The following is a 13,184-nucleotide window of genomic DNA, read 5'->3' as shown; positions in this document are numbered from 1 at the left end:
TACTTTGCTGTAATTGCAAGATCCGTCCAGCTCTATCCTTCCAGCTCTATGATTCTAAGGTCGTTTTCGCCAAACTGCTTTTTGGTGATTTATGTTTGAGCGGCTTTTGCGACGGGAGTTTCCGGCGCAAAAGGCTGCTCCGCGGCATTTAGTGCGAAATCCGCGCAGATCCTGCGCGGTGAAGAGGGGGGTCGCGCCGGCTGGAGGTGAGTGCGAAAACGACCTAAGAGTTATATTGGGAAGGTCCAAAGACAGCATAATTTCACATGAGCTGTCTGCCTGTCACTGAATCATAGAGTTGAAAGTGGTTATACAGGCCATCTAGTCCAACCCCCTGATCAATGCAAGATCAACCTAGAGCATTCCTGACAAGTATTTGTCCAGCCACTGCTTAAAGATTGCCAGTGAGGGGGAAACTCACCGACTCCCTCAGTAGCTGATTCCACTGTTGAATAACTCTTACTGTAAAAAGGTTTTTTCCTAATATCCAGCTGGTACCTTCCCACCCTTACTTTAAACCCATTACTGTGTCCTATCCTCTGCTGCCAACAGGAATATCTCCCTGCCTTCCTCTAAGCAACAGCTCTTCAGATACTTCAAGAGAGCAATCATGTCCCCCCTCAACCTCCTCTTCTCCAGACTGAACATTCCCAAGTCCCTCAGCCTTTCTTCATAGGGCTTGGTCTACAGGCCCCTGATCATCCCTGTTGCTCTCTTCTATACCTGCTCCATACTGTCCACATCCTTTGGGAAGTGAGGCCTCCAGAACTGCACACAATACTCCAGGTGTGGCTGACCAATACTGTGTACAGCAGGACTATGGCATCTTGCAATTCAGATGTTACACCTCTGCTGATACAGCCCAAGATTGCATTAGCCTTTTTTGTCACTGCATCACACTTGCTGCTCATATTTAACTTATGATCCACTCATACCCCCAAATCTTGTTCACACATACTGCTACTAAGCATGTTTCAGTCTAGATCATGCTAAGGCAAACAGGCAATTTGGATCATTCACATGAAGTAAAAGCTGAAATACTCTTGAAGGCATGGTCAGCATACCAGCCTTGAAAATGGCTGTCATGCACTTCATACCTGGTGTCCCTTAAAGGGACCCACCTTTTAGGGTAATGCAGGAAGCCCATTCCTGCACATCCTGCACTGTGTTCCCAGCCAATACCTAAATAAGGAACTCAATAGAAATTATCTGAATAACGACTATGTAAAACAACATTGAAAAAAGCAAGCTACTTGATACTGAAAATACTTCAAATATTTGACTTCAAACTACAAGACACCCACCCCTCATTGTCTTGTTCTATGGATAGTATTACACTTTAGAAAGTTTGAATGAGTAGAAAATTTGTAACCTCAAGAATTATTGGACAATTCTATTACACACTAAGAGCTTCCATTTATGTGCTTGAAATTTTTGGATTTATTGTATTATTGTAACTGAGATTTTGCAAAAAAATACTTTACACAGTATTACTTGCTATGTTCTTTAGTATGGTCAATGAATACATAAAAAAAAAGTAAGACACTGAAATATTCATCTTGTAGACAGTGTTATAGCTTTTTGAGGTTAATGCCTAAATAAGGGCAACCAGACTCCAGATGACACCTAGAGATCTCCCATTATTACAACTGATTCCAGATGACCACGATCATTTTCCCTGGAGAAAATGGCTGTTTTGATATTATATGCTGTAGAGGACCCTCCCCTCCTTGAACCCCACTCTCCCCAGGCTCCACCCCCACAAATCTCCAGGCATTTCCCAACCCAGAACTGGTAACCCGGCTAGCAGCTGGCTGTGACAATTATGCTCATTCAGCAGTACACAGAACATGCTCTTTGTCCCAAAGGGAAGGCAAACGCCTACGGTCTATTACCAAGTCAGAACCAAGAGTAAAATTCCTTCCAGGCCATGTCAACCAGAGAACCTCTGGGGACATAAAAAGGTGACTTGTAACACCAGAATTAAAATATGACTACATGGGGATGGGAGGGTATGTTTGCTGACAGACAGTTACAAATGCTTAACCTGTCTCCAATGCCCCCTTTTTAAAAGCATCTAGTGTGCACCAAACTGGAATCACTGGCCATCTGGTTTGCTGGTCCCACCCCCATGTCATAAAGCTGGCCAAATGGGGGCAAGTTGCAAAACACAGGGTGAGAGATGCCTGGCTGAGACCATGCTGGGTAGAATCACCAAGCGTCTCCTGCCCCCACCTTTCTCTATTGGAACACAATAGGTTCTCCAACATAAGGCTGTGAGCAGTATGGATTCCAACTGGTGGAAGGCACTACATGCAAATCACGATGGCCATACATGACTATTTTGTCATGTGTACACACATAGAGGGAAGGTGCATATGTTGAAAAAGACTTATGTGTACCTGGTGACATGACAGTGTAGGGCTATCATACACAGGGTACACTGCATGGCACCTATTCCTCTGTAGGATAGTGCCAAATGTGAAGCTTCCCATGAACATCTACACCCCCTATCCTGATTCATAATCGTAAATCACATTGATTTGTTTAGGATTACTGTTTAGTAACATGTTTTCCAAGTAAGTCTCATATTCACAACACGTAGGTCTACAGTTTTGCCCATTACCCTCATTTCTCTCTCTCCATATAGATCTCTCAACAAGAAAGGGGAGGAAACAAAAATGCCACCTTTTGGAGCACTCTCTCAGATACTTACATCAACTAATTTTCTGATGTGCTTGTTAATGATATTTGGATCTGGCTTTGGTATTACCCCAGATGCCCACTCGAGTGGAACCACTGCCTTATTCGGGGTGGTCGGAGAGGTAGGCTGCTAACAAATCAGAAATAATTTTCAGGATTGTTCATAACTGACTTCTCAGAGTATTAGGCTCAGAAGTCCCTAAACAAAACTACATGATGCCCCCCACCTGCTGCCCCAGGCATGGCAATGTTGCAAACTATAGTGTTGGGTCCCATCTAGGATTTCCATGCACAGAAGCGTGACTTCCCTGTATCCATACTTCCACTGCAGCCTGAAATGGACACCAAAATGCTGCTCCTGTGAGATAGAGGAGCAGAATGAGGAGTACTTGAAAGACTGTTGAGGGATGGGGGAACCTGTGAAAATTGCCCTCCAACATGTATGAATCCAGATCTTTACTTTATTAGAAGACTTGTTACAGTATATGAAATCTTAACTGCATGTTTTTGACACACATGAACTGTCTGGATAAGGTGCAAGCAAGATTACTCTCCTCTCAAATAATTCCTAGTACAATTGGTACAAGTGTCTTGTTGGGCATCACACTTTTGGCATACCACAGGAGTCCAAGCACGCTGGATCTCTTTGCGCAATCCCGCTTTCAAGTGAGAAAATGGAAAGGAAGTTATAACTGAAGTAGGAAACTAGCAGCAGTAGAATTAACATTATTTTCATGCTTACATGGTTGTCCCTTAAACTGGTCTCTAATGCAAATGTAAAAGATATATTTGATTTTTCTGTTCTGCATTTTATTGAAAGAGTTATAGCACAATTGTCCTTGTGGAAAGTCATTATATCAATCTTTTTTATTCTATTTTACTGAAAGATTGATATAATGACTTTCCTTGTGGTACAAAGCTTCTATTTTCCCAAAGGTTTCCGCACTGGCAGTTCCATCACTACACTGTAAAAAAAAAAAATCACAGCTATGGATGTGAGGATCTTTGAGTGCCTTATAACCACTGGATTCTCAGCAATGGCTAATGCCACATGCAGGCAAACTATCCAGACATGGATGAATATGCACATGTAAGTTTTCATAAGAACAGTAGTTCTACAGTCTTCTGCATCCAACAAATTCTGTAAAAAGTTTGCTCCACTAACAAAAGAGGGGTCTTAGAATTGTGTGACTTGTCCTTGGAGTTTTTATATATCAAAACATTCAGCACCATACTGTCCTTGTCTAGTTTTTCCTGTTAGAGCTCCTGGACTTTTAAAAACTGGCAGCAGGATGGAGCTTTTTGAATCATCACATCTCCTCACTAGGGAAAGTTTCACCTGTTGAATTTCTGCCAGTCATAAAGCTGTTGAATTTCTGCAAGTCATAAAGAGGCACAAGAATAATAGCACAAAAAGGTGGTAAATAAATATGCAACCATAGGTCACATTCAAAAAGCCACTGAGTACTGTATGGCTGTGAGGCCTGATTGTAGTATATGAGGCCATTTTTGGGCTTCTGTGTTTATGAATCGCAAGCACAGAATCATGTTACCATTTACAGGTCAAAACCACTTTGAGTAAATGACAGAAAAATGGTATATAACTATTTTAAATAAATAAATAAAATCACAAGGTATTAGCTTATTGTCAAGACCAGCCATGCAGTGAAGTTGTACTGTCATTCATACAATATGAAAAGTGACATACTGATTTAGAAGTCCTTGGTTCCAGCACCAGAGAGAGCTTGTAAATGTCATCTTCTGTATGGTAGAGGTCGAGGGAAAGCTAGGAATCAACCAAGAAGGAAAACAGCATTTCTTAGAGCCTAGCAAAACATTACATGCAAATTACTGTAACAAAACTAATAGTCACTTTTGTATCAGAGCAGCTTTTAAATGTTCAGCCAAGAAGCGGAAGAAGATCTGGGGTTCTTCACTATTTCCCCTTACCCACAATTTTTCTGTTGAAATACATCCCACCCCAGTCCACTTCATTCCTTGTGGAGTTCCAGTTGCGGGTTTGCAAAAGTATAAGCAGTAGTCACAAGGAGGTAGCTCTACAAAACTTTGAGTCTGTTTTATCTAGCAACTACGGTTAAAAGAAAGTGCCAGGAAATATGATGGAGATTTGGAGCCCCACTTCCTGACTGTAGCCAAAATCAGCTACACTGCTGCAGTGTTCATGATGCACAGAGCAGGGAATCTTGTGAACAAACAATATGGCTGGGTGGGTGCAAGAGAGGGATGTCCCACTAATGTTTAATAGTCACATAGGGGTGAGAAAAGAAGCACCTGAGCGGTAACTTTGTCACATAACTATGCAAGATGGAACAGGAGGAACCCATCCTCCTGACATAGATCTTACAAACATTCCCTGAAGTAACTGAAACAATAAAAATGTAAGACGAGCCCACTGGACCAGGCCAAAGATCTAGCTAGGTCAGCATCCCATTTCTAAACACCACCAGCCAGATACATTCAGGATGATCACAAGCGTGGCATGAAGGCAACTCTCCCTCGACTCTGGTATTCAGGGGTATACTGCCGTTTCCATTTAACCATCATGACTAATAGCAATTGATAAATGTTTGTAAAGAAAAAAAAAGAACATTTATAAGCCAATAGCAATTACCACATAATGTGGACAACAAATCCATACATTAATACAGAGATTTTTTTTGTAGCAGGAACTCATTTGCATATTAGGCCATACACCCCTGATGTAGAGCTTACATTAGGCAGTGTACTAAGAGCCTTGTAAACTCTTGGAGGATTGGCTACATCAGGGAGGTGTGGCCTAATATGCAAAGGAGTTCCTGCTACAAAAAAAAGCCCTGTTTATGCATTGTATGGACTAAGTTCTAGTAGTTCCTCAGGTAACCCTCGAGTTCTAGTGTTATGACAGAAGTAGAAACAAATGTCTCTATCCATCTTTCTAAACCTTTCATCATTTTGTAAATCTCTATCTCAGCATCATTTAGTAATTCCGCCCTCCACCAGATTAAAAAGCCTCCATTGCCTTTCTATGCAAGGGAAGCATCAATTTATCAATTTGATTGTCCTTTTCCAAACCTTTTCCATATCCATGATATTCCTTTTGAAATGGATATGATCTTCTATTTTAGTGACTTTTGAATAATATTTTGGACTTCCCCACTGAACATCTTCATTTTAAGAAAAGCTTTCCTTTTAAATTTTTTTGATCTTTTAAAGTTGCTTCCCATTTACTTGCATGTTGTGTGTTGAATTAGGGAGCACTGTGAACTGGATCCAGACTAAATTTTCCATCAACAGAATGTTACTTTCTTTCCTTCCCCCTCACACTGGAAATTCCTGATCTCTGTAAAATGCTTCTGAAGAACAACATGACTGGAGTCTATAGCAGGAAGGGGGAATCAGTAGAAAAGACCAATTTAGTCTGCAGTCATCCCTGCGATTATTGTTCCAAAACCATTTAATCTCATGTCAGGTCATGGGCACCACTCTAGTCAGTTTCATGACTGAATGAATTTGAATGTACGTTTGTCTAGTCAGTGAGGGTAACAGAAATCATTCATAATTATATTTTATTTTTTGGCTTTCTCGCCGATTCCTTTTCCCATATCAAGTTTAACTTCAGAATTTTGTTGCTGGTGGGGGGAATAGTAGATCCTTAGTATTTAATTTTGGGAGAGGAGTTTCAAAGTGGTCCAAGCTTCGACACATAGTGGAAAGGAGATAAGGAGTGTGTTTTATATCCTTGACATACTGACCTTGCCTCCAACTCCTGCAGGCAGCTACAACACCTGTTCCACATAAACTCTGTAGGAATAGGTTAAATCCTACCTGTATTTACCTGCATTATGGAGTCTATTTATGTCAAACCAGAAGGTCTATCATCATGTGGGCATCTACAGGCACTGGAGGCAGTGAGGTAAAGAAGCTTTCCCTTCTGCCTGGTTTCCCCAATGAAGCAGGGCCACTGTATCAGCTGAACTAGCCCTGTGAGTCTGTGGAGAACTGGGCCATCCATGACATATACAACGCCCTTCCAAACATACACACCTGCTTTTTCTATATATTTTATACCTGGGGATGCTCATACTCTATTAATTCTCATTGTTCTGTCAGGTCTAGACTTACACAAATCTGCATGACCATCTGAATTTTGGATTGTGGCAGTTATCTCCACCATGTGCTTTCTAAACTTATTTAAAAAGCAACTTCTCTGATCTACTTCCAGTCCAATTTTTTTAGAAGACTGTTTGTCATACTTTTCACTAGACTAAAAATGTCTGGGACTTTCCAGACATTTGCATAGTCTCAGAGCAGGTTAGTTAAGAGTTACAAGCTGCAGCACCAAGCTGTTGTTCAGTCCTTTGGCCTTCTTCACCCACAAAGCTTCTTCCTGTCACTTCTCTCATTAGAATTACTATGATTACTATGTCTGTTGTTTAACAAATGGTATCCATGCTGATGACACCTCCCAGCATAAGCACAAAAGCTGAGACTCCTGTCTGAAAGAGCTTACAATCTATGATTTGACCGTGGGTAGAGAAAGGAACAGAAAGGAAGGAGAGGACAGGCAAGGTGAACAAGGGATGACTTTGAATTAAACCATAGTTACTTCAGTCCAAAGACTCCACTACTGAAGCTATTTACTCTAGAGTAATCCTACCATTATCAAATCACTGCACAATATAGTACTCATCATAATTTTAAAAACTGTATCTACTGAGCAACACAGGTTTAATGGTCAGTTGCTACTAGATGAAAATACGTTCTTCTTCAGACTATGTACCACCATTTCCTCCTGGTATTATAGGGAATTATAAGTACATATCAGAGAAATGGCAAATTTGCACACTTTACAAAAATAGCATTAAGTCAGAATAGGAGCAATGTTCTTTTTGCACTGTGATCTTGGGTGCTCTATCAATTTCTGTTACATTGTCAAATTAAAAAACAACAACACCTTTCCTCTTAGCTATGGAACTAACATATAGGGGAAAGTGGACTGAAAAAAAGACTGCAAGCAATTCAGGTCACTGCAGCTGTATGAATGTTTGCACCAGTTGTAAGCCCACGCCCCCTCCTCCATCTTTAATGGACTGTACTCACTCTGGCCAATAGCCAAAACTATAGGACTTTAGCCTTTGTGGGCTTATGTTATGGACTTATGCCATCAAATAACACTAACACATTGCTTCTATGGACATTCAGTGGCAAGAAGAAAGCAGTGTGTATAATAATAGCCCAAATAAGGACCTTGTACTAGTGTGCACCCAGATAGCAAGCTTTCCAGCCAAGCCCCGCAGAAGTTCAATGGCGTTCCTGTCACTAAGCAAAGACAGTGCATAGAGCAGCCACCCTTCAGAAGCCATATTCCTGGAAGATCCTTCAACAACAACTCTTATTCCTGCCCACCTCCATGAAGGCTAAGTGAGACCATCACGTACTCCTGCCGCACCCACGGAAATGCAAATGGATGAAGCAACAGGCAAGAAGGTTGCTACCACACCCACACCCTTAACAATGGACTGGTCCTGTTGGCTATTCAGGAAAGTGCTGAACACAATGAAGAAGCTCCAGAGAGACAACATTGCCCAAGACTTAATCCTGTCATGCAGATCATCCCCATTGTGTTTGCTCTGGTGTTACAATGAGGTAGCAATCTGACTCTAAATTCCGCATTTATGTTTCTGTTTAGGCTAGGTAGTCCCATTATGTCCCATTAATCTGGTCAACCTCCTGGGAGCCTGCCCCTTTTGGTGATGTCAAGGAGGCGTGTAAGAAGTGTCATACAGCATCACAGGTCATCTGACCTACATGTTACAGACCACCTGACATCTCCTGAGGGCAAAGATTTTGCTATATCAAGGCTAGCACATGACCATTCAAGTGTGTCTTGTCTTACCCTACCACAGACTTGCACCCCCAAACTCTGTTTTGGGCCCTTTCCATACTCCCCCCTCCCCTTATTGTTTTCACTACTGGACCATTGTAAGCTGCTCAGAAACTCCGAGTGAAGGGTGGGGTATAAATTAACTTCTTCTTTTTCGTCTTCTTCTCCTCCTCCTCCTCCTCCATCAGCAGCTCTTTAGTTAATTATCTCCATTTGAATGTAGACAAGGGCTCGAACTAAATTTCTCTGTAGTTTTTGATACCATGAAACATGCCATATCATTGAGGTATTTGGAGATAGAGGTATCAGGGGGTCATGCTTCATACCACTCCTTATGGATTGGACTCAGAGGGTTGCCGTTGGAGACTAGTTGTGAAAGCATCCCTGGCATTCCCCAGCAATGAGCTGACATTACTTCTGGGTGCCTAGGGAGAGAGGTTGATGTGCTAGGATGCTGCTGACACTCCCCCTGATTTCCTGTCATTTTGGTCAGCTCAGAATTGGCAGGGAAGTTCCTGCTGGCAGCAGGGGATCCCCCGCCCCCAGTGGGGACCTGGTAATCATAAGTTGCAGTCCAGCTGAATTACTTCAATCTCCCATACCACCTTCTTGATTTGAATGGAGAAGACAATAGAATGAGAAAATATATTTCCAAGCCCAATTTTTCTTAACTTACTGTTAGCAGGTTAATTAAATCCATGTTTGGTTCAAGATGATGAGATGCTGTCTGCAGAGAAACCAGCTCACTCAGTGTAACTGAAAGCTGCTGCATTTTCACAATGTTGACTTTATTCTCATCAGTCCAGTCTGGAAAGACGACATGAACTGCAATCAAGTCCTTCAAGTGGACTCCCAAGATTGGGATTTTGAAGCCAACACAATCAGCAAAAGCTTTGCGATAGCTGCAGTAGTTTCCATTGGAGGAGACCAGTTCAGTCATTTCATTCCAATTCTGCAAACAAGGAACAGAGGAAACTACTAAACCATTCCTAGCATTGATCTGTTCAATAGTAAATGCATGGAACCTAGGGAGATCATATTGGATGCCTAGAAACATCATTTGTTGGCCATGATCCAATACTAAAAGCAACATAGATGCCCATGACCTTGGAAAGAGTGGGAAAACAACTTCAGGGGCAATATTTCAAAGGCCCTGGTCACCCGGGGGTGGGGGATGTCATGAAACTGGGCAAGTAATGAAAGTAGATTCCTTCCTTCCTTCTTAAAATGTTGAGTCCACATGGTATGAGGCCAGGTAAAGTGATTCAGTATGTGACAGCCCTTGGAAGTTCAGGAGAGCAGGAAAGTAGACAGTGGTAGATTAGATAAAGCAATGGCCTGACTCCATATGAGGCAACTTTATATTCAGAGTTTGTATTCAAGTTCCCTTGCTTTTTTTTTTTAAATTACATTACTCTTTAAACAAACAGAAGTTCGTTTTCATATTGTTATTTCCATACCTTTGTAACTTCTGAGGAAAGGTGGGAATGAGTTTCTTTGAGACGGGAAATAGAGCTGTGGCTTAGTCCTCCTACAACTGCCATTAGTGTATTGAAATTTTGAAGATGCAGAAGTTTCTGTAAGGAAGTCAGATGTAAGAATGTTTCTTAAAAGTTAGAGTTACATGCTCTGTGATCAATGCAGGGCAAGAGCTAGTTTTGGAACAGTCACTTACAGGAGGCTGGTACATTTCTCAGTTGATAAGCAAAGGCCAAGTCACTATCCCCAAGGCCTGTAATGATAAGTGCTGGCTATTGAGCTTGAGGCTGATGGGACTAAAGACTGAAGAGCTGAGAGTTTTAAAGTTCATGGAACTGATAAAAGGTATTTCAAAGCATATGTATGCTATATGAAATTCAAATAATCTTAGTAGAAGAATCAGTAGACAATTTTTTTTAAAAAAGATGTCTACAAAAAAAAACACGCAAAAGCTACTATCTTACAACTTGATTTTAAACTTTTTTAAAAAATAAGTTAATTAGATTTTTTCCTCAAGTAATATACTTAGCAATGTAACCTCAGGGTGAAAAATGAGAAAGAGGCGTTAGGGCCTCCAAGCAGCCCCGTGGCACAGAGTGGTAAAGCAGCAGTACTGTGGTCTGAACTCTCTTCTCACAACCTGAGTTCGATTCCAGCAGAAGCTGGATTCAGATAGCCGGCCCAAGGTTGACTCAACCTTCCATCCTTCCGAGGTCGGTAAAATGAGCACCCAGCTTGCTGGGGGGAAAGTGTAAAAGATTGGGGAAGGCAATGGCAAACTACCCCGTAAAAAGTCTGCCGTGAAAACGTTGTGAAAGCAACGTCACCCCAGAGTGTGAAACGACTGGTGCTTGCACAGGGGACCTTTCCTTTCCTTTCCTTTCCTTTCCTTTCCTTTCCTTTCCTTTCCTTTCCTTTCCTTTCCTTTCCTTTCCTTTCCTTTAGCCTCCATCTGCTATTTTAGGCTATTTGAATATTTAATTATAAACCTGAGGTGATAATCATACATGTAAAAGCCAATGTATTGATTCTACCTCCTCACCACATTCTGCTGTGGTTAATAACTGAAATCCAATACATATGAAATGAATCAGTGTAGCAGTAGTGGACAACCCATGTAGTTGTAGCCATCAGGAGAAAAATCTGTTAACTCAAGCTTTTTGCTTGAAGTCTGTTCCATTGTTTGTGATTTCAATTGTTAGTTCCAGTTTCCATTATTGGTGATTATTATTAAGAACATAAGAACATAAGAGAAGCCATGTTGGATCAGGCCAACGGCCCATCAAGTCCAACACTCTGTGTCACACAGTGGCAAAAAATGTTATATACACACATACACTGTGGCTAATAGCCACTGGTGGACCTGTGCTCCATACACTGTGGCTAATAGCCACTGATGGACCTGTGCTCCATATTTTTATCTAAACCCCTCTTGAAGGTGGCTATACTTGTGGCCGCCACCACCTCCTGTGGCAGTGAATTCCACATGTTAATCACCCTTTGGGTGAAGAAGTACTTCCTTTTATCCGTCTTAACCTGTCTGCTCAGCAATTTCATCGAATGCCCACGAGTTCTTGTATTGTGAGAAAGGGAGAAAAGTACTTCTTTCTCTACTTTCTCCATTCCATGCATTATCTTGTAAACCTCTATCATGTCACCCCGCAGTCGACGTTTCTCCAAGCTAAAGAGTCCCAAGCGTTTCAACCTTTCTTCATAGGGAAAGTGCTCCAGCCCTTTAATCATTCTAGTTGCCCTTCTCTGCACCTTCTCTAAAGCTATAATATCCTTTTTGAGGTGCGGCGACCAGAACTGCACACAGTACTCCAAATGAGACCGCACCATCGATTTATACAGGGGCATTATGATACTGGCTGATTTGTTTTCAATTCCCTTCCTAATAATTCCCAGCATGGCATTGGCCTTTTTTATTGCAAACGCACACTGTCTTGACACTTTCAGTGAGTTATCTATCATGACCCCAAGATCTCTCTCTTGATCAGTCTCTGCCAGTTCACACCCCATCAACTTGTATTTGTAGCTGGGATTCTTAGCCCCAATGTGCATTACTTTGCACTTGGCCACATTGAACCGCATCTGCCACGTTGACGCCCACTCACCCAGCCTCAACAGATCCCTTTGGAGTTCCTCACAATCCTCTCTGGTTCTCACCACCCTGAACAATTTAGTGTCATCCGCAAACTTGGCCACTTCACTGCTCAATAATTTGAAATTATTGTTTGCTGATTAGAAATTGGGCTGATTGTTTTTAAAACTATTTTTTTCAGAAAAAATAATTCAAGTAAATATGTTTGCAACTCTGTATTATTATCTTTTTACACCATGTCTGTGGCCAGCATTTCAATGTATTTCATTCCACTGGACAAAAACTAGCTGCAAGGTCAGAATTACCTGTGCAACATTGATGAACTTGGTGATTACTTCTGCCCTTTGCTGTGGGGTGGGTTTGCTAAGGACCATCAACTGGACCCACTTAGAGATGCCATTAAACAAAGCAATGGATCTTTCCAGAGTTGGGTTGTTCTCCAGGTAACCATGGATCACATAGCTCTGATAATCTGTAAACTACACAAATGAAATAATTTTGTTAGGGTTTACCCAGATCACATAAATGTACCAGACCATCACCTTTTGACAACATCCATCTTCTTAGAAAATCTGACAGAAAAGTTCTCACAGGACTCCATCTTTGCGAATATTCAGTTGATTTAATTTAAATCTGCTACTGTGCATAACGCTCAAATAGCACTGAAGATGTTTTATGGATTGCATTATAATGCCTGGGATTCAAAGGGCTTCCCATATCAATGGAAACACTTTTGCTCATATGAAGGTGGAGATCTTTTTGCCAATTTCCACAAATTACGACATCTGTCAGTAGCCTACTGTTCTACTTCCTATGCCTTTGAGGAGGAACAGACCTAGTATCTGATGAAGGGGAGTTTTGACTCTTGAAAGCTCATGCCCTGAAAATTTTGTTGGTCTTTAAGGTGATACTGGACTCAAAACTACCTACTGCAGTTCAATGTGGTTGTCCTCTGAAACAGACTTTAGAAGTGGCTTCTTGGAGTGTGCAGGGAGTGTACAGAAGGAAGAAGGA

The 13,184-nt window shown here is 41.5% G+C and overlaps 1 protein-coding gene across 2 annotated transcripts in view; it reads right to left on the bottom strand.

Moving 5' to 3' along the window:
• The window catches only part of RASGRP3 (RAS guanyl releasing protein 3), a 75,618-nt gene that overhangs the window by 14,497 nt on the left and 47,937 nt on the right, over nt 1-13,184 (bottom strand). Inside the window, exons 7-11 of one of the 2 annotated variants that reach the window (XM_060244376.1) lie at nt 12,476-12,649; nt 10,048-10,164; nt 9,264-9,539; nt 4,412-4,489; nt 2,717-2,833 (exon numbers count right to left, since the gene is read on the bottom strand). In XM_060244376.1, the coding sequence (XP_060100359.1) occupies nt 2,717-2,833; nt 4,412-4,489; nt 9,264-9,539; nt 10,048-10,164; nt 12,476-12,649 (762 nt within the window). The remainder of the gene's footprint in view (nt 1-2,716; nt 2,834-4,411; nt 4,490-9,263; nt 9,540-10,047; nt 10,165-12,475; nt 12,650-13,184) is intronic. The other variant, XM_060244369.1, reaches the window with a different exon arrangement.

The sequence above is a fragment of the Heteronotia binoei genome, chromosome 1 (assembly GCF_032191835.1).
Source record: "Heteronotia binoei isolate CCM8104 ecotype False Entrance Well chromosome 1, APGP_CSIRO_Hbin_v1, whole genome shotgun sequence".
Taxonomy (NCBI): Eukaryota; Metazoa; Chordata; class Lepidosauria; order Squamata; family Gekkonidae; genus Heteronotia; species Heteronotia binoei.
The sequence above is the reverse complement of the archived record's forward strand: the minus strand, read 5'-3'. Positions and strand labels throughout refer to the sequence as shown.